Source organism: Micropterus dolomieu, linkage group LG18 (genome assembly GCF_021292245.1).
Source record: "Micropterus dolomieu isolate WLL.071019.BEF.003 ecotype Adirondacks linkage group LG18, ASM2129224v1, whole genome shotgun sequence".
Lineage (NCBI taxonomy): Eukaryota > Metazoa > Chordata > Actinopteri > Centrarchiformes > Centrarchidae > Micropterus > Micropterus dolomieu.
This window is the reverse complement of record NC_060167.1, coordinates 6,741,076-6,761,025: the sequence shown is the minus strand read 5'-3', so window position 1 is coordinate 6,761,025 and position 19,950 is coordinate 6,741,076. Positions and strand designations below refer to the sequence as shown.

The 19,950-nt window shown below is 38.0% G+C and overlaps 2 protein-coding genes across 2 annotated transcripts in view; both read left to right on the top strand.

Annotated features, from left to right (window-relative positions):
* Window positions 1–5,511, top strand: part of ccndbp1 (cyclin D-type binding-protein 1) — a 12,020-nt gene extending 6,509 nt beyond the window's left edge. Inside the window, exons 7-11 of the mRNA XM_046029599.1 lie at window positions 2,167–2,243; window positions 2,826–3,085; window positions 3,944–4,004; window positions 4,783–4,829; window positions 5,203–5,511. Of these exons, the coding sequence (XP_045885555.1) occupies window positions 2,167–2,243; window positions 2,826–3,085; window positions 3,944–4,004; window positions 4,783–4,829; window positions 5,203–5,311 (554 nt within the window). The 3' untranslated portion in view covers window positions 5,312–5,511. The remainder of the gene's footprint in view (window positions 1–2,166; window positions 2,244–2,825; window positions 3,086–3,943; window positions 4,005–4,782; window positions 4,830–5,202) is intronic.
* Window positions 5,512–7,929: 2,418 nt separating this feature from the next.
* tgm8 (transglutaminase 8) overlaps window positions 7,930–19,950 on the top strand; it is a 19,036-nt gene continuing 7,015 nt past the window's right edge. Inside the window, exons 1-13 of the mRNA XM_046029635.1 lie at window positions 7,930–8,088; window positions 10,409–10,579; window positions 11,407–11,661; window positions 11,860–11,978; window positions 12,715–12,843; window positions 13,600–13,777; window positions 14,584–14,719; window positions 16,079–16,188; window positions 17,438–17,553; window positions 17,708–17,834; window positions 17,924–18,075; window positions 19,120–19,294; window positions 19,449–19,704. Of these exons, the coding sequence (XP_045885591.1) occupies window positions 8,064–8,088; window positions 10,409–10,579; window positions 11,407–11,661; window positions 11,860–11,978; window positions 12,715–12,843; window positions 13,600–13,777; window positions 14,584–14,719; window positions 16,079–16,188; window positions 17,438–17,553; window positions 17,708–17,834; window positions 17,924–18,075; window positions 19,120–19,294; window positions 19,449–19,704 (1,949 nt within the window). The 5' untranslated portion in view covers window positions 7,930–8,063. The remainder of the gene's footprint in view (window positions 8,089–10,408; window positions 10,580–11,406; window positions 11,662–11,859; window positions 11,979–12,714; window positions 12,844–13,599; window positions 13,778–14,583; window positions 14,720–16,078; window positions 16,189–17,437; window positions 17,554–17,707; window positions 17,835–17,923; window positions 18,076–19,119; window positions 19,295–19,448; window positions 19,705–19,950) is intronic.

Here is a 19,950-nt window from a genome sequence, read left to right as displayed (position 1 = left end):
AACCGTGCGAGGTCTCTATTGAATTTGTAAAGATTATATATATTTTTAGGGCCCGAGCACGACCGTGCAAGGTCCCTGTTGAATTTGTAAAGATTATTTTTAAGGCCCGAGCACGAACCGTGCGAGGTCTCTATTGAATTTGTAAAGATTATATATATTTTTAGGGCCCGAGCACGACCGTGCAAGGTCCCTGTTGAATTTGTAAAGATTATTTTTAAGGCCCGAGCACGAACCGTGCGAGGTCTCTATTGAATTTGTAAAGATTATATATATTTTTAGGGCCCGAGCACGACCGTGCAAGGTCCCTGTTGAATTTGTAAAGATTATTTTTAAGGCCCGAGCACGAACCGTGCGAGGTCTCTATTGAATTTGTAAAGATTATATATATTTTTAGGGCCCGAGCACGACCGTGCAAGGTCCCTGTTGAATTTGTAAAGATTATTTTTAAGGCCCGAGCACGAACCGTGCGAGGTCTCTATTGAATTTGTAAAGATTATATATATTTTTAGGGCCCGAGCACGACCGTGCAAGGTCCCTGTTGAATTTGTAAAGATTATTTTTAAGGCCCGAGCACGAACCGTGCGAGGTCTCTATTGAATTTGTAAAGATTATATATATTTTTAGGGCCCGAGCACGACCGTGCAAGGTCCCTGTTGAATTTGTAAAGATTATTTTTAAGGCCCGAGCACGAACCGTGCGAGGTCTCTATTGAATTTGTAAAGATTATATATATTTTTAGGGCCCGAGCACGACCGTGCAAGGTCCCTGTTGAATTTGTAAAGATTATTTTTAAGGCCCGAGCACGAACCGTGCGAGGTCTCTATTGAATTTGTAAAGATTATATATATTTTTAGGGCCCGAGCACGACCGTGCAAGGTCCCTGTTGAATTTGTAAAGATTATTAGGGCCCGAGCACGACCATGTAAGGTCCTTATTGAATTTGTAAAGATTATTAGGGCCCAAGCACGACTGTGTGAGGTCCCTATTGAATTTGTAAAGATTATTATTTTTATTTATTTATTTTTTTCTGCAAAGTAAGCTCCATTTTGGGGACCTAAACATACTCGAAAACTCACCAAACTTTGCACACATGTCAGAACTGTATTTTATGGGTTTCGCGCGTGGGCGTGGCAAAATGACTCGCTAGCGCCACCTAGAAAATTGGAAAAAATTAGCCCATCGTTCACGTTCAACCTACATGCGCGAAATTTTCTGGGGACATGTATCATATCAACACGCACAAAAAAGCCTCAAGAACCCATATCCTAAACCCAACACTGCTGGCAACAGAAAGTGACCTTTAACGAAGCAGCCCCCGCCGCACGTTTCACCTACGTGCACAAATTTTCTGTGGTACGTGTATCTTGTGCAGACGCACAAAAAAGTCTCTTGGAGCCATAGCCTAAAATCAACAAGAAGTCGGCCATTTTGAATTTTTGGATTTTTTTATGGATGAATTACACACTCCATACTTTAACGAACTCCTCCTAGGGATTTAGTCCGACCGACTTCAAATTTCTACTGTGCCTTCTAAAGGCATTGAAGATGAAAAGTTGTGCTATCTGAGTTTTCGTCGAGTGGCGTGGCGTCAAAGATCAACTCTTCGCCATGACACAGGAAGTTGTTGTAACTTCAGTGTACATGCTCACATCTGAACCAAACTTTACGTGCTTGATAACTCTCCCACCCCGCAGACATCTACACACCAATACTGATTTATATTCATAGCGGCAAGTGCTATGTAGCTTCACATAGGTGACACAGGAAGTGACATATAACACCTTCGTGATAGCTCCAGATTATGCAACTCGGCCGGCTCACACCCAGACGCGCTACAAGTGCCAGGGCCCGCCCGACGCTGCTTGCAGCTTTAATTAATTAAGTATTTTTATTTGCAGCCCTTCCTTTTATAGTTGTTGTAGAGTTGTAGAGTCATTACACACATAAATAAGTTTATGTAATGTCAAATATGTGTTTAGGTGTGGCACATTCTAGTTTCTACAGCTGAATCGGATTCTTCATACCTACTCCTGGTGTGGGAATCAGCAGTTATTTCAAAGAGGATTTGAAAAATGTGAGGCTCCTCTTTTGTGTCCTTATACTCTCCTTTAAGTAAAATAATTTAATTACACGTTTATTAATGAAAAATGCGTGTGTGTTCAACAGACAATAAGGCAGCTGTGCTGGTGGTTCTGTCCGCTCAGATTGGAGTTGTGAAAGACGCCATAGAGGAAATTGAACAGGTACACACGCACACCTTGAATTTTGAAATAGTGGCCAGGGCTAATCTGTATGTATCTCCAGGCCTTTACTTGACCTTATAAAAATGGCAGGCCTTTATTTCCAATAGAGGATAGTTGCAGATTAATAAATTATTGGTGAGTATTTCCAGCAGCAGGATGGTGTATGTGGGACTGACTCAAAATAAACTACAGTGTGTGTGTTCACAGTAATGAAGGAATATGTCACCCAGTACAACTTTGAGGCTTACTGGTGTGTTTGTAATATTTTTTGGACAACAGTGGAGCTCTGTGGCTCAGAGGAATAGGATATATCAGGCTTTGGATACACAGACAATACTTGTTACTGAGAAACATCCATTGATGGTTTTGGTCTTGTCATGGGATTCGTTGACTATAAGAAAAATATAGAATATCATCAGCCTTATGCTTTAATCGATAATGAAATTGATCTATGTGTTAGTTGCAGCTTTATCATTAATATCCACAATCCACAGCTCTTATGATTTTATGTACAAATTTTATAGCAGTTCGAAATCCTGGCTGCAATCTTGCTCACAAAAAGGTTATTGCACCCCCACCTAGGCTGTATCCGAGGCCCACGACCCGTTCAGCGACGTCCTCGACGATGACCAGGAAGGGGGTGAGCCTCGAGGCAACCAGGACACTTATTGGTCGGAGAATGACCGGCGCGTGATCGGTCCATGCCAGGGGCTGATGAAGGCGGCAGCGGCGTGCCTGAGGAAGCTGATGTCGGCCGTCAAAGCCAACGGTGACGTTACCACACCTCAGAACCTGGCTCAGCTCGACGACCTGGCTGACATCGTCAAGGATATCAGCCCTGGGTAGGAACAGACACACACACACACACACACACGGTGCATGGTACAAGGTTGTTTATTTGTCATTATACAGCACAAGGTTGTATAACGAAATGAAGTTTGTAGTCCCTTCATGCTACACACACACAACTTAACATATAATAATTAAGTGTATATTAAAATATGGTAAAAATAAAATACAACAATATATACAGTTATTTATATACATGTATAGACCCCTTACACACACACACACACACACACACACACACACACACACACACTGTTATCACTGTCATGTTATCAAGTGAGCTGATTTCTATTTTTTTTAGATCTATACTGCACTATTAGAAACTGGTTTGCCAACTTGAAGACTGAAAAGAAGTGAACTGCACTAAATCACAGCAGAAAATACCGTAGTTAGAATAAATTACAACGTTCTTGGTTTTATTGGTGTCTACTCACCAAACAGAATAGGTAAATTTCAACTTGTAAATGTGGTAACCAAATTCTCAACAGTTTTAACAAAGTAATGATAGACTAAAATAGTTCAAATATTTCTTCTCAACAGTTAAATTAAAGTGCAGACTCTGTGCAAGCAGGCTTGTTTTCAAGTGTTCTTAAGCGACGTTGAGTTTGTGAAAAGCGCTTATACAAATTCAATTTATTAATATTATTATTAAGGCATCAAAAATATTTTTCCCATGCCATTTATTTTTTTGTCTGCACAAATGTTCAAATGAGACATTTTACCACCCCTTTGTTCAATAAGCTGTTTTTATTAAAGGTTTTAATTTAAAAAAAATATATACATTTTTACAGTGAGTTTAAAAACTAATATAGTCATAAAAACAAATCTCTGCCTCTTGCTTTTTTCCGCAGTGTTGATGATCTGGCTCTCTGTCTCTACCCGCCCATGGACTACAGTGGAGTTGAGACCAACGTAAGAGACACACACACTCGTACATACAAAAATAGCTTCATTGAGTTGCTTGTATCATTGACAGTATGTTTTGACTCCAGAAGTGTTGTACAGGTTACTCAAATTTCAACTTGATAACTAATTTAAATGTTATTTAAGAGAAAAATATTGCAGTGAAGGAAGGCAAAACATGCAGCAACCACAGTGATGTTAGATGATGAACTTGAGTTGATTGGTCAGTTAAATTTGTGTGAAGTCTAAACTCCAGCGTGTCATCAAGGTAAGTAAATGCCTTTGACTGCTGTTCCTCTCTTACAGAAAACCACTCATTATGTGCTGCATCACAATCTCTGATCATGGTAGTTCATAATTTGCGCAGGAAATCCAGCTACTAAAAGTACCAGTGTTGTTGGAGTTCTTGCAAGAAAGACTATTTTGCTAACCTGAATATTTGGGTTTAAGTTGCCCAGCTTGAACTTTTTGGGTCCTCTAAAGTGGGGACGTGACAGAAAAATTTTGAACTGAATATCTTTGCACTGTTGGTCTAACAAAATAAGTCTGAAAAATCCTGGAAACTATGATGGACATTTGGACTTTTTTCAATTCATAGAGTAAATTACACAATTTTATGTTGTTTTTTTAAAATGTAGTTACACGTCCCAGGCTGTCAAATATTTTTTTTAAATGAATAATTATGTGATTAGATTGGATTCAACTTTGTCATTATGCAAAGTACAGGTACACAGCTAATGAAATGCACTAATATATAACAAATAAACAAAAGTGTGTTTCTCTACAGGTCTCTAAATTGGCAGCACTGTTAAAGAAAGTTCTGGAGATCATCAGGTAAGATTGATTCACCTACAGTTCGGTAGGTTTTCTGTAAATTCAGTTTGTAATTACTGGGCAACATCGACAAATCATGAAGGAACCCCCGTGTTGAAGTTGAGATAAAGTGGACCGATCAGAAAGATCAGTTTGAGAAACGTGTGGTGTCTGTAAATCTGACATGTCATCAGGTAAAGCTAGGTAACGGAGAAACTATAAAGAGACAGCTAGATTTCGAAAGTCTCCAACAGAAAAAATCACATGCTCCCCCAAAATGTTCATGCACGATGGGTGCAAGGACAGAGTGTGCGCAGGTAGTTAGGTTGTGCTTACTGCTGTCCTGCTGCAGCCATTTTTTTTCACAACCCTCCCCTCTTTTCAACCTGTACAGATTCAGTCATGTGTGTGGGGAATCGCAGCTGACCTGGGTTCAGTTCTTAGATGGAGCCGTCGATCACAACCTGCAAAAAGCCAAAGACCTTATTCAGCAGGACAGCTAATGTGTGTGTGTGTGTGTGTGTTTCTCTGCAATTAGAAGTGTGTCTGTGTGGGGTTTGATGTGCCAATGTATGGAGTGAATGGTTACAGTGTGCGTGTGTGTGTGTACATATAAGAGATTTGGGTTTCGAAGAGAGTATCACTGTATTTACAAGCACATGCATGTACAACATATAAGAATTAAAAGGACATTATACATGAAGTTATCTGTGGAAAGAAGTTTCATTATGTAACTCTGCATGCCATTACTCGACTGCTTACCAAATACTCGCAACATGCTCAAGCAACAGTTGTGTTGCAGTGTACCGACTGGGTTGATTAAAGTCACGAGCAAATCTTTTAAATATTGTCTTGAATTGTGGGTTCATGAAGATGAATTGAACAGCAAGAAAAAGACATTCCACAAAGATGAGTTCAGATACATTTAAGAGACAAATTTAAGCTTTAACAGTAAAACTACAGTGAAGATAATGAGTATAATAACTGTTGTGCTTGTTAATTGGTTTCATCTTTATGTTGTATAAAGATGGCTTGTTTTTAGTGTAAGAAATGTCTTGGATGAGCTTGACAGACATTTCATAATTTTACAAAAACAGACCGACACATAAAAGCACAGATCATAGATCAAAAACAACAAGCCATAAACAAAGCCAAAGACAACTTTTGGCAGCATGTTGTACGTCAGCAGCAAGCTCAGACTTTGACACAAGTAGATGTAAATTCCAGAGTATAACAATATATTTCATAATATTAGAAATCTCTCAATATAATGCAGTCACTACAAAACCATCACTTACTGAAAGATCTCTATGCTAAAACTTAGAATTGAATTGACACGTCTATGACAGTGTAATTAGATTGTACAGATGTACCTAATTAAGTGGCCACTCTGTGTGTAGGGGATGTCATTATTGTCTCCTAAAGCTGTTAATTTTTCATTTGGCCATGCTTTAGAAACTTTGTTGCAGACATACAAACACATTCATCTGTTATCTTGAATTTATTCTAGAAGTTGAGCTACAGATGCTGAATTTTGTTCCAAAGTACACTAAAATCAAAAGGACTGGTGAGTGTTGTTGATTAAGAGCCAGGTCTTGTAAGTCCACCTACCTTTGAAACTTAGAGACATGTGTTTGATAAGTAAAATATGCAGTGTATATGTTCTGCCTTGTTTCACTGGAAAGTTACTCAGTAGTCCTTTGTCTGTTGTCAGTGAACGGAGCATTAATCACTCGTCCAACCAGTCAGGGTGTAAAAGCAAGCATCTTGCCTAACAAGCTGTCTAACACTTAGCACACCACTGCTTCCTAATGGTCGCTGCGCACAATAATAATTCTCATTTCTAAATGAATGGAACAGGACGACAATCAAAAACTTGTGTGTAAGGTGTCCAGCCAATCTGAGTTAAGAATTTTTTGTTGGAAATTAATTCATTATTAGCTGGAAGTAATACATTTTTTGTTGTACAATAAGTATGTGTGTATTACCTTGAGACATTATATACGGCATCTATTTTAAATACATTATAAATAATAACTCTATGAGAATTGAAGGCAGAACTTAAAGGGCATTTATTGCAATAAAAGGATTTGTGAAAAGAAAATACAGCTTGGCTTGGCTGGACTGAGGACAAAATCATTCCAGAAAGTTGTGCTCAATAAATGGAGCAGATCGTTCAATTTCTGTTTTAACCATGACTTTGTACTTTCAGAGAGAATGCAAAGAGAAAAGATGGGGGGAAAAAAGAGACCAGTATCTGTTGAGAATATTAAGCTTTTAAATTAATAACTAGGACATTGTTGCTCAAAATATGTCCACCTACAGTATTTCACAATGAAAAGAAAGTGCAAATACAATGTATTGAACAAATAAAAGATGATAAAATAAGATGCAACCTTTATTTTTATGAAGAAAGATTGATGACTAATCAACTTCTAATTCAGAAAGCTGAGCCTGGCTCTATTTATTTAAATATAAAGGAACATTCGCTCAGCCTTGTGTGTTCTTCTCGTATATTGTCGTTTACATGATGGACCCAACAACTGACTTTGGGATACTTACAAAATGATCTGATAGAAACCAGTCTCTAACATCCACAAGCTCCGTGATGTCATCATGGAGGAGTGGAAGAGGACTCCAGTAAAGCATCTTTTAGGGTGTGTACAGTGTAATGTAATTTCATGTGATTTATAAATCACTTTTCTAAAGAGCAAAAGAGAATTATTAGTCAGCAGTTAAATCACCAACGGCTGATAACACTCCCTGATAAATCATTGAGTCTTGCTTTTCACATTCCACACCTGAAACTGTCATCACGTCAGCATCACGTAATAAGAGATGTTACATCATTCAAGGCAACAGTGATCTAACTATTTAAAACGCTAAGGTAATATGGAGCAAACTAGGGGATTTATTCATTTTGAAACATGATTGTTATTACATCAGCAGATTCAAGTAATAAATGATGCAACTTCCATCTATTCACATAAGTGGAATCAGTGAATCAGTGTCACATCATTTGAGAGATAATGGTTGCAATGGTGGTATTAACTTGATTGATTCATCTGTAACAAGTCGAAACACATACACTTAAGCTCATAGGAAATGAATGCAGGTTGCAAGACCTGTTATATGTTAATTTGAGAAGGGGTTGGGTCAGGACGATGCTTTAAAATCAATCAGCACTAAGTCACCTGTCACTGTGCATTTTCCTGTCTTTACATCTACTATTTTAAGAGAGAAAGTTCTGGAAAGATGACAGCCGACGTGAAAAAAACTGGTAAGTACACTAGAATTTTTAATATGGGTATCTGATTTAAGTAACTTTATCATCATATCTTGTCTTGTGTGTGTGTGTGTCTTGTCTCTGCATTCAGTGAGACACCATCAACCTGCTTGCATACATTGTATGTGAATGAATGAATTCCTTAATGTTGTGTTTGGTTACATATGTTTGGGCAGAAGCATACACTTTTCCTTAGTAAGCTGAAATTTCAAATTTTAGGAGTCAATGTGGACTGAAATTAAATTTAAAAAATGTTGTAAGATTACATTTCTCATCAGCTAGTTGCTAACTTTGTCTGGTTGTTTGGTGATGAGCAGGACGTTTTACAGTAGATGTTTTAACATGCTAAAAATGCCAAATGTCTGATGTTGACCTGTGGGTAAATATGGGATAAAACGCTATGCAAAATAAGCTATGGTACAGTAAAGTATGTAGAATTATTCACATCTTTAATGTTTTACCATTTAATATAATGATGCATGTAAAGGCATTGTGTTTTAAAATTGAAAATATTAAGCAGTACCAGTATCATGTAGCTGCACTGATGTGTTGGAAAATTAATTTCCTTACATTACAGTATGTGTCTGCAACTATGAGCAGTGATTTGATGATATGAAGGTTGAAGAACGTCTAGGTTACATGTTGCCATTTAACTTGACAATTTTTCACTGTAAATCACTACTAACTGCACAGAAATATACATTTACATTTATTCATTTAGCTGACGCTTTTATCCAAAGCAACTTACAATAGCTATACATGTCAAAGGTCGCATGCCTCTGGAGCAACTAGGGGTTAAGTGTCTTGCTCATATAACACACTGGTGGATGGGTCACAGTGTGGGATTGAACCTGGGTCTCTCAAAGCTTTTAACTTTTTAAATGCACATGTCCTTTAACAAAGACACGTCGATCTTTGGATTAATGGTGACTTAATTTAATCGACCACAGAGAGTCTGTATCAGAGGAACAATGTCTGACTTGCTCTCTACAGATGCTCCTCAGGGTGTGGTTTTTCTCATGCAAAAGTAGCAATGTATAGACCAGGGATGATAAGATTTAAGATGTGATCATCTATGCATACTTTCAGGACAAAGGAGTCTAACAAATCATTCTCATCTGTTCTTTTTTATCTGTTTTGGACTCAGCACTCTTTTTATCTATATTCTTTCTTATGTATTGTATTGTACTCTAGCCTTGTCTCAGTTGATATGTTACTTGTTTTACATGTTAGCCTACCTGTGCTCATGCTGCTTTTATGTTTTGGTGAGACAAAGACCATTTTACACTCTAAAGTTGTATTCTCTTCTATTCTGTCTAAAACCTTTTTAACCTGGATGTCTGGATGTTTGTCTGGGTGTTTTACCTGCAAGTGATCAAAATTGTGCATCATACTGGGTACAATGTTACAGACAATGACATACAAATTGCATAACGTTATTACACAATGAGTTTCTACAAGGTCACAGATCACTTAATGCCCCTTAAAATGTAAAATGGAGAAATTAACAATGGCGTGGTTTAAAATCTGTCTCAGACAGACAGATACTGAGTTCAATGCCCCAGTTGAGCCTGGGAGGGGTCACGCTCAGTGAACTCAACTGAGGTTGTGCAGAGACCTGGACTCACCTCAGCAAACTGGCTCAGCATGTTAACGGTTACTATGCTGTAGCAGTAGTGGCAGAAACTAGGGGCAGGGCAGGGTGGAGAGTATCAGGTGTTTAAAATATGTAAACATAGTCAGCAGAGTGTAAAGTGTCAGGGGTAGGTGGCGCTGGGGGGGGGGGGTTGTGTTAAAAAATGTAATACAAACTCATTATGTGCACTGTGTCTGTACCTATAATTTAAAAAAAGATTTGAACGTATAATGTAATAAATAATATTTACAAAAATGTTGTACTAACAGACAGAATGACAACTTAATGGCATTTTAATAATTTACAGTATGACTAACATACTTTTTTACATGACCACTCTGGGTAACCATAAAAATGATAGTAATTATATCTGATATGTTTCCCTTGTACACAAGTTCAGAACATGAAAAAGATCATAAAAATTGCATTTAGTCAAAGCAAATTAATTACATGATTTCTTATTGTCACGGATGAACAAGGTCTTTGCTTCTTCTACTTGGGGATTTGCTATTTATAAGAAAAGTGGAAAGTTACAAATTACAGTCATCAAATAAATTTTATATTAAAGAGTTGATGAACTTTTCATAGCTTGCTTTCTCTTTGAGTAACCTGATGTACTCATATTCTATTAAGAGCTTCTAGTGACTTGTTAATGTTTGTATGTTTAATATCTTTCAGTTTATAAGGGAGTGGACCTCCACTGTCAGACCAACAACACCGAACACCACACCAGTGAAATCTCTGTGGATCGGCTGATTGTGAGGCGAGGCCAGCCCTTCACCCTGACCCTAAAACTGACGCAATGTTTCAACCCGGACCTTTACCCGCTCAACATCGTCGCAATGACAGGTTGGTCCTTTATTAAATGAATGAATTAATGTTTTTTCTGGTTAATTTTTTTTTTCTGGTACAATTTATTTAAATTATAATGAACAAAGAATGACAATTTGTGTGAATATGCAATTTACAAAAATCCTATATATGCCGACACCAATCCATTCACACAAAATAACTTGCAACATTTAAAACCAAAAAAGGAATAGTAAATAAATACATCAAAACATTTTTTAAAGAATGTATCCGATGAATGCCTATAGTAGACTTTCCAATCAATCAGAATAATAATTTGATTAAATTGACAGTGAGTTTTATTTATGTGGCTTCAAGTGTTTAGGAACAGGTCGTGAAGTCCTGAGAGTATAAATGTGACACATTCATAACTTGCTATGTTGGACATGAGTTCAAATTCGGTGTTCAGATGACGTGACTTGCATGGTCTCACAGCGATTCGGCATCCTGTCTGCACAGAACACATTTAGTTTGTAGATACTATGTTTCCCCTGGTAATTGTCCAATGGCAGGTCTGCATTTTTAGGTGTACTTTTTACTACGTGAACAAACGTCACATTATTTGTACTCAATTTGCATACTTTTGCAGTCAACGCTCTCTGCCTTTGTAGAGCAGTAGGCATAGAAGAAAACCCAGCTATGTCAGGCTTTGACGACACAGTAACAACAATATAATAAACAATACTTATTTGTAGTGTAAGTATTCTGGGTGTGGCCTTTTAAGAGATTTGTTGACCATGAGGGAATCACAGTCAGTAAAAACCAACAGATGGTTTTGTTACAACAGTAAATGAATGTCTGCCTCCCTCTGTGTCTCCTCTCCTCAGGAAAACACCCATCCGATGTTCGGGGGACGATGTCATTCTTCAGTGTCCCAGACAGAGTGCAGGGTTCACCATCAGCAAAGGCAGTGTGGAAGATAGCGCTTCACAAGAGTTCCACCCCACTAACAGGCCTCTTGAACCTGACCATTACGCCCCCGGCCGACACCCCCATAGGGGAGTACTTGATGTATGTGACGCACAGGGATGAGAAAATGTTACTGGCAACGCCGGTGGTGCTCTTCAACCCCTGGTGTCCTGGTAAGATTTCAGTCTATTGTTATATAGATTGTTATTGTGATATATATTGCTATCTATATCTTCTTTTGATAATCTATGTGCCTTTTGCTGATGATGTACTTTTACTTAAGTTAAGATCTGAACTTATAACATATATATTATCTAATCTATTGACCTATCGTCTGTCTGTCTGTCTGAATTAATTCACTCTCTCTGCAGATGACTGGGTGTTTCTGTCTGATGGGGAGCAGAGGCAGGAGTATGTAATGAATGAACAAGGAATCATCTACCAAGGAAGTGGCAGCTACATCTCCCCTATGAACTGGGACTACGGACAGGTACTCACTCACACATATACACACATACATAGACAAAACTGACTGACGTTAAACCCAATGCACAGTCAGACCACAAAATGGCCACATTAGGAACACTGTTATTGATCAACGACATTTGTCTTCTTCTACGTTTCAACACGTGTGGCATGAATCACAATCAGGTACGGCATATCCAGAGCACCCAGGGTGTGCCAGCGCAGTTTAATGTTTTATAGGTAATTTTGTGGCCAGTGGTGCTCTTGCATCATAAAATAAACTATTATCATACTTCATACTTATTTTACATAGTGGATTATCGAGGTTGTGAAAGCCAATCTCATTTGCTTATTGCATCCCCTAAACACAGACCTCTCCCCATCTTCAATCCTGTGAAGAGTTTTTGGAAGCACGTAATGGCTATAAAGATTTTATGCTTATAAGGAATTGAATACCTAATTGTAAAATTGAATCACTATTGAATACTTTCTGTTGACATTTAAATGCCATTAAATTTATATCACGGAAATTATCTATCTATCCATCTATCTGTTGTCTGATGTCCCAGACAGGGGTATCCTGAGTATCCCAGATGTTCAATTTAGAATTTTATGTCTTATATTTTAGTTTCTGACCTTTACCCGCTGCTGAGCAGTTGATACTATAAACATCTGCAGTTAACACCAATGTATTACCATAAATAAAATACAATATAAGAGCAAAAATAGCATCTCCTCTTTTCCTGTCTGCTTCTGCCCAGTTTGAAGACAACATGGTGGACATTTGTTTGAAGATGTTGGACATGAACAACAAACACTTGAATGACCCAGCTGACGATGTTTCTGCGCGCTGTAACCCCATCTACGTCAGCCGTGTGGTCAGCGCCATGGTAGGTCACACTGTGTGTTTTAAACATACCTCAACAAACCTTTATAGCAGCAAAGAAATGTTTCACAGATATTTATGGGCTTTTTTTTAAGCGACATTTTTAAGTTTTTTGAGTACCAAAATCCAGCAATGATGCGATGCCAATTGAAACTTTCCACCGCTAGATGACAGTAAAAGTGGGATTTTCAACTTAACTTCTTCAGGGCTAATTAGCAAATGTTTGCATTCTAACATAAACTAAGATGGTGAACATGATAAACATTATACCAACTTTACATTTAAAATATTAGAGTTATCTTTGTGAGCATGTTAGCATGCCTAGATCAGCGTTTAGCTCAAATCAATGCTGTGCAGTACAGCAAGAGGCCAGAGAGCACACAGTAGCACAATGCAGGTTCCACACAGAGATGTAAAATAGTAATAGTAATGGTAGTGACAATAATACAAATATGAAAACAATTAGAATAGCAATTCACAGGACTAATAATAATAATTGCAGCAGCAGGTATAGTGCAGGAAGATTAGGTGTGGTAGGTGGCTTGCAAACGCAGATCCAGACTCTACAGCTCCGGAGGTAGAAATACCTGCAAAAAGTGACAGAAGGAGAGAGGACAGAGACGAGGTAGAGAGTTTAAGATGTAATCCTCAATATATATGGCAAGTGTTTGGTGTGTTTGGGTTATTCTTGGGAGGGGAAGAATGAAAATGTAGTTTTGAGTAAAAAGTCACCTTATGATAATTTCCTTGTTTGTCTCAGGTCAACTGTAATGACGACCGTGGTGTCCTGCTGGGACGCTGGGAAGGTTCATTTTGCGACGGGGTCCCACCCTTTCAGTGGAATGGCAGTCATGCCATTCTTAAGCAGTGGATAAATACTGACTGCAGCCCGGTCAAGTACGGGCAGTGCTGGGTGTTCGCCGGTGTGATGTGCTCAGGTACAGTAACATCTGACTCTGCAGGGCCTCACACCTGGAACAACATCTGTAAAGATAAATGCTAGTTCTGAAACAATTACTCAAATAATTTAGTTGATGGATTGTTTAATTAAGCCATTCATTAAGGTAAAATCCCAAACATTGGCTGTTACCATCTTCTCAAATGTGAGCATTTGCTGCTTTTCTCTGTTTTTTATTGCTTCAAATTGAATGTGCGTGGGTCTGGGACTGTTTGGGCAATGCAAGTAATTATTACTATTATTAAGTCATTATGTTGACACTGATCACATGACACTTGGATTGGATGGATTTCTGGATGTAACAGCTTGCATCCATAAATAACAGCTGCATTTTACTGTTTTATTTATTTTATTTCATTCATTTGATGAACAATATGAAATTAATTAGCAACACACACACACACACTTACTGTTTTACTTATTTATGTTTATTTTTTAATATTTGTTTTTACTTTATGTATTTTATTTTATTGTTATTGTAATTATTATTTAACACACACACACACACACCTTTAATGATTTATTTACTTATTTAATGAAATGTATGAAACTAATTGTTTTGTAAAATTGACAGCAAATAAGTACGTTGACTCAAGAACTGTACTTAAGTAAAAAAAAAAAAAGGTATTTGTACTTTACTTGAGTATTTTCTTTTCATGACACTTCTACTCCACTACATCTCAGAGAGTGATATTGTACTTTTTACCTTTATTACATTTACGTGACAGCTGTAGTTACTTTAAATGAACTTATTTGAATGACTCAAATCTCTGTGTGTGGTTCCAGTAATGCGCCTGCTGGGCATCCCCTGCCGTGTGGTCACCAACTTCGAGTCAGCCCACGACAACAACAGCAATCTGATCATCGACGTGTACCACGCCGACTACGGAGTGAGAGAGAAAGAATCCCCTGACAGTATTTGGTGAGACAAAGAATCTACAATTTCTTACTTTGAGAATACAAAGACGGCAAGATGCAGACCAGTGTGAGCTTCAAGTCTATCCAACTTGCACAACTCTTCTCCAGTGCACCACTCTGTTTTATTCAAAAAACACTTTCGGTTAGCTTGCTTTGTTAACTTTTTCATTATAGAAGTTACATATATCTGTCATGTGACTGATATATCCATAGGAACATGTGTAGTAGTAGTAGTAGTAAGTATAAAATAGATAATAATCACATGCCATATGTCCATTGAAAAAGTTGGTCGCTGTTATCATTCCTCCTGTCAATACTGGCCATGAAAATACCCCAAATTCCCAAAGTAGCTGTCTTACTTTCCTTGTTTTGTGCAGAAATGCATTTCAGCTGAAGCTAATATAATGCTCTAGCAGTCTGAGTCAACAAATCAAGTAGGCATCTTCACTTAAGTCAGACTGCTGAAGCCTCAAGTTAACATTAGGTGAACTTTAAAAGTCATTTATGTGCAGCATGAGGACTGTTGAAGGTAATGCTTTACTGCCATTAAGGAGAAGAGCAAATATTTGTGTTAGTGGAAAAACACTGTAATCACAAAACTGACAAACGTGTTAGGAATGCATACATGCATCCAGCAGGCACAGTGCAATATTAGCATTTATTCAAATTCTCTCTCCTTTTAGCTCCGGTTTGGTCTCCACAAACTAATCTGGCTCTTTAGCTGCTAAATTATCCACTTTCTTCTCCAGCTGACAGCTAACTATGTCTGCTGTTTGGTGTGGAGCAGGTAGTGTATAGAGGGGATTTAAGAGCTTTTTATTTATTTTTTAATCAAAAAACAGCAGCATCCTGAGGCTGGAAACGACACTATGAGAGTGGTGAGAGAGTGAACCAAAAAAAATACAAGTGACCTTTTTTACATATAAGCAGTAATGTGATCCCTTGTCAATATAAAAATAATGATTAAATTAGATTTCTTTTTCAATAGTTCAATAATAGTCAAAATAATCCCAAACATCCTAAATGTGTTTTGTTTATAGTTATTCACTTGATGTTGGACCCTCACTGTGCACGATGATGCATGTGCAGAGTTTGACATTTAAAGACTGTTTCACATTCATCTGCTGAAGGGGGCTGGACTATTCTATGTATTTTCTTAAAACATGTTCGGAGCAGTTCTTTAAAGAAAGAGTATTATTGTTGAATATAATTTCAGGTGCTGTAGTATGTACACTTCTTTCAAACCAAAATCTTAGAGTTACAATGAGCACAGTGTTGTACTTTGAGCAGATGAAGGTGCTCCTGATAGATTGTCTCAGCCTACTGCACTGCTGCAGAATCAGACTAATGTTTTTTGTTTTAGGAACTTCCACGTGTGGGTGGAGGGGTGGATGAGGCGGCCAGACCTGGCAAAAGACGGCAAATATGACGGCTGGCAAGTTTTGGACCCAACACCACAGGAGAAGAGCGATGGTACAGACTCACTTGTTTATCTCCATAAACTTAAACTGTTACACATTTTCTACCCTGTTCTAATGACCTTGTTTCTTGTCCTATTTGTACATGCTGACCTTCTAATCTGAGATTTTATTGATCCATGAAATTCAATAAATCCAATTTTTATCCAAATAGGGATTCAGAATAAAAAAGTTTTATCTTTTCATGCAAATTAACATTTCTAGAAGCATATTCTTAGTTTCTAATAATGATTTAACTTCAGATGTCTTGTGTGAACAGTTGAACATTTTGGTGGCACAAGCAGAAAGCTCATGGAGATGAATGAAAAGGTTTCATCCTTTGGGGTTCATAATTGTTCTCAGAAAATATCAGGGTAATCTGCCTGACAGATGTTTATATTTCTTGTGCTCAAGAGGAAACTTTGACCTCATGGTGCTATCAAGATCAGGAATCATTGAAAACATTACAATGATCCTCTGGGGGGCATGAATATACGAAACAAAACATGTGTATAACTGGCTAGTAGTACTAGTGAAGATTAACATCACTGCAGCAAAAAACTCTGGCTTCCTCATCATTGCTTCTGCAGAACGCATGGGGAAGTGAATGCAAGGAAGTGCAACAAAGTCACAAACAAACTGCAGTGGCTAATCAAATATGTACAAGCACACATAAAAAGGGTTCAGGGTTGAACAAAGGAGTATAAATAAAAGAATGCTCAAACTGAATTTGCTTTTTTGCATTTCACCTGCAACAACACACCCACGTCATCCTGCTTGCTTATCTTGTTTGCTTACATGTAGGACAAATAAAGCCCAAAATCCTCACATTTGAGAAGCTGGAACCGACAAATATTTGGTATTTGACTAAAACAATATTTCGATTATCAAAATAGTTGTGGATAAATTTTCTCTCGATGACTAATCGACTAAATCTCTTAGCTCTACACCTACACTTGCGCTGCCCGTTTTATTGATTTGCCATAGTACTCCTGTTGTATAACAGGACTATGTCTACAAGCTCTATGTGACTACATGATGGCACAGGCATAGGTTTTTGTTTGGATCAAAGTCAAACACAGCTTTCATCATGCGACCACCATGTGGCACCAAAGTAAGAACATTTTAAAGCCTACAGATAGTGGCTTAAAGTCGCATTACACAATAGGTCAGGATGAAAACTGTTCTGTGGAACAAAAACCTTCAATGTCAGTTGAGAAGTTTGTTACTCCATTTTATGATTTTAATTGTCTGTCCTCCTGTAGGTGTATACTGCTGCGGTCCTGCCTCGGTCACAGGCATTCTTAACGGAGACACAGACCTGAAATATGATGTACCATTTGTCTTTGCAGAGGTCAATGCCGACTGTATTGACTGGCTGGTCAGTGAGCAGCTCAAATCTATATCTATATCTCTATCTATAGATAGATAGAGAGATAGATCAAATATATATTTGAGGTCTGCAGCAAATTTCAAATAGCTAATTTTGTTTCAGATGTTTTGTTTCTATTGTCTGTGTTTGTGTGTCATGACAGATCAAAGCTGATGGTTCAAAAGTGAATATCTTGTCTGATACTAAACGAGTTGGTCAGAATATCTCCACCAAGTCTGTTGGCTCCAACAAGAGGATGGACATCACCAACTCTTACAAATACAGAGAGGGTGGGTTCATCTGACAAAAAGATCACACACAAACTTCAGCTGTAGCAACTGAAGAACGGTGGAAATTGACTGAATTACTACCCTAACAGGATCAGAGAAGGAGAGGTCTGTCTTCAAATACGCTGTCACCAGACTCTCCCCCAATGTAAAGCCAGTCGAGAGTGGACCGATAAAGGTGAATGATGAAATAACCCCAGACTGCATCACTCCACTGCCGCAAGTGTCCATACGATTTGAAGAGGTACGTCACAGTACCCAAAGTTTCCCTTTAGAGTTATTGAACAGGATGTTTTATATCTTATTTTAAGTGAAATAATGTTTTCTTAGTTTCTGAGGTTTTTCTTTTTGGTGTTATAACTGTAATTATGTATGTGTGGTAGTGTTGTATAGTTGGTGGAGTTTAAGATTTTGCAAGTAGATGATGAACACAAGAGACAATGGAGCCTTTGGGGGGACTGTCACAAATTATCCTTAGAGTGATTTTTACAGTAACTCCTCAAAGAGGGAGACATTTGTTTCAACGGGGCAGCATTTCCCTAAATAATTATGAAGATTATAAAATTCATCTTTCAGACCTTCATAAGCTAAAGAAGTGTTTACCAGAAGCATTGTAACTTAAGATGCTTTTAGAAATGATTGTAAGTGCCTCATTCCCACTAGTCAAAAGCTAAGAGCATCGTAATTATTTTTGTTCTTTTCTTGCATCTTGAAGTCTGCACTACTTTTATCATAACCACTGTTTATTGAAGATAAATTTGATGTAAAATTTGTGACATTTGAGAAATGCGTAGGCTGCTGGGATCTATTTATTTATTTTACATATATTCAGCATTACTTATGGTCAGTTAATTATGCCAAATTACATTGAAGTGTGGTTCAGCATACTCTGGAGCACCACAGACAGCCAATGTTAAGAGGCAGGACAGGTAAAAAAATTAATTAATTTTTTTAAAAAAGAGAAAAAATAAGAAAACCAACCTGAAACTCTTAAAGTGAGGTGCACATGTTCCCCCATCCCCAGTAGAAATTATTCCTTTGATCATTTTTAGTGTCCTTGTTGGAGCCGTTTTTTCATTTTTGCCACCATCCCTCAAAGAGTCTCTGCAACCCACTGGTTAGGACTTTGGTTAAAAGTAAATAAAGCAGATGATTAGTCACTTATACTATACTGAAAATTGTTTATAGTACTGGCTCACACAGGCTTCAATGGGGTGATATCCCTGTATACAGGATAGGTCTGTGTATGACAGTACATCATTATTTTTCTCATTGTGGGGTACTTCAGGTGTCCAAACCGATGAACGGCAGGGATGTGAGCCTAAAGCTGGTGCTGGGCACTGTGGGCAATGCTGCCAGGCCGCTGTCTATCAACATCAGTGTCCAAGCCATGAGGCACAACGGCTCACCAGCTGTGACCATTCAGACTGAGGTGAAAAAGGAGACACTGCAGCCTGGGAGAGGTGAATCTTCTTCTGTAGATATTACTCTGGACAGAGATGTTGCTTTTGAATTTTGGATGCAGAATTCTCGAAGACAGATATCTCAAAGTACTGTATGTTTTTGTGAAACTGAACCGATGTGAAATGTCCCTTTTCTTCCTCTTGTCTCTTGAAGATCTATCCATCCCTATCCTGGTCCCATTCTTGGCTTACAATAAACACATGGTGAAGTGTGAAAGCATGAAGGTTTCAGTCATGGTCACGGACAAACAGAAGCCAAATAACATATACCTGGCTGCGCAGGACATTGTGCTGCTTAACCCTCCCATCTCCATCACCGTCAGTAGAAAACCTCTGTCTCTCTGTCTATCTATCTATCACCTGTCATCAGACTTTGTTCAGGTGTCTGTTACACTAGTTAAAAGCTGTTAGTATCTCTTATCATACTCAAAGTCTGGGTCTTAGTTATAATATATATATAACAAGACAATTTATAAACAAGACCATATAACAGGACTCTACAGCCATGCGCAACTCTGTGATGATGTAGTTTTTTGATTGCTGTTTTACTAATATATTTGTTGGTTTTACCTGTAAACTACAGGCTGTCTTACTTTTTGATATTTTTTCCCCACTGGTAAGATTATTATGTAAGTGCAATGTGTTCAGTGTGTGAG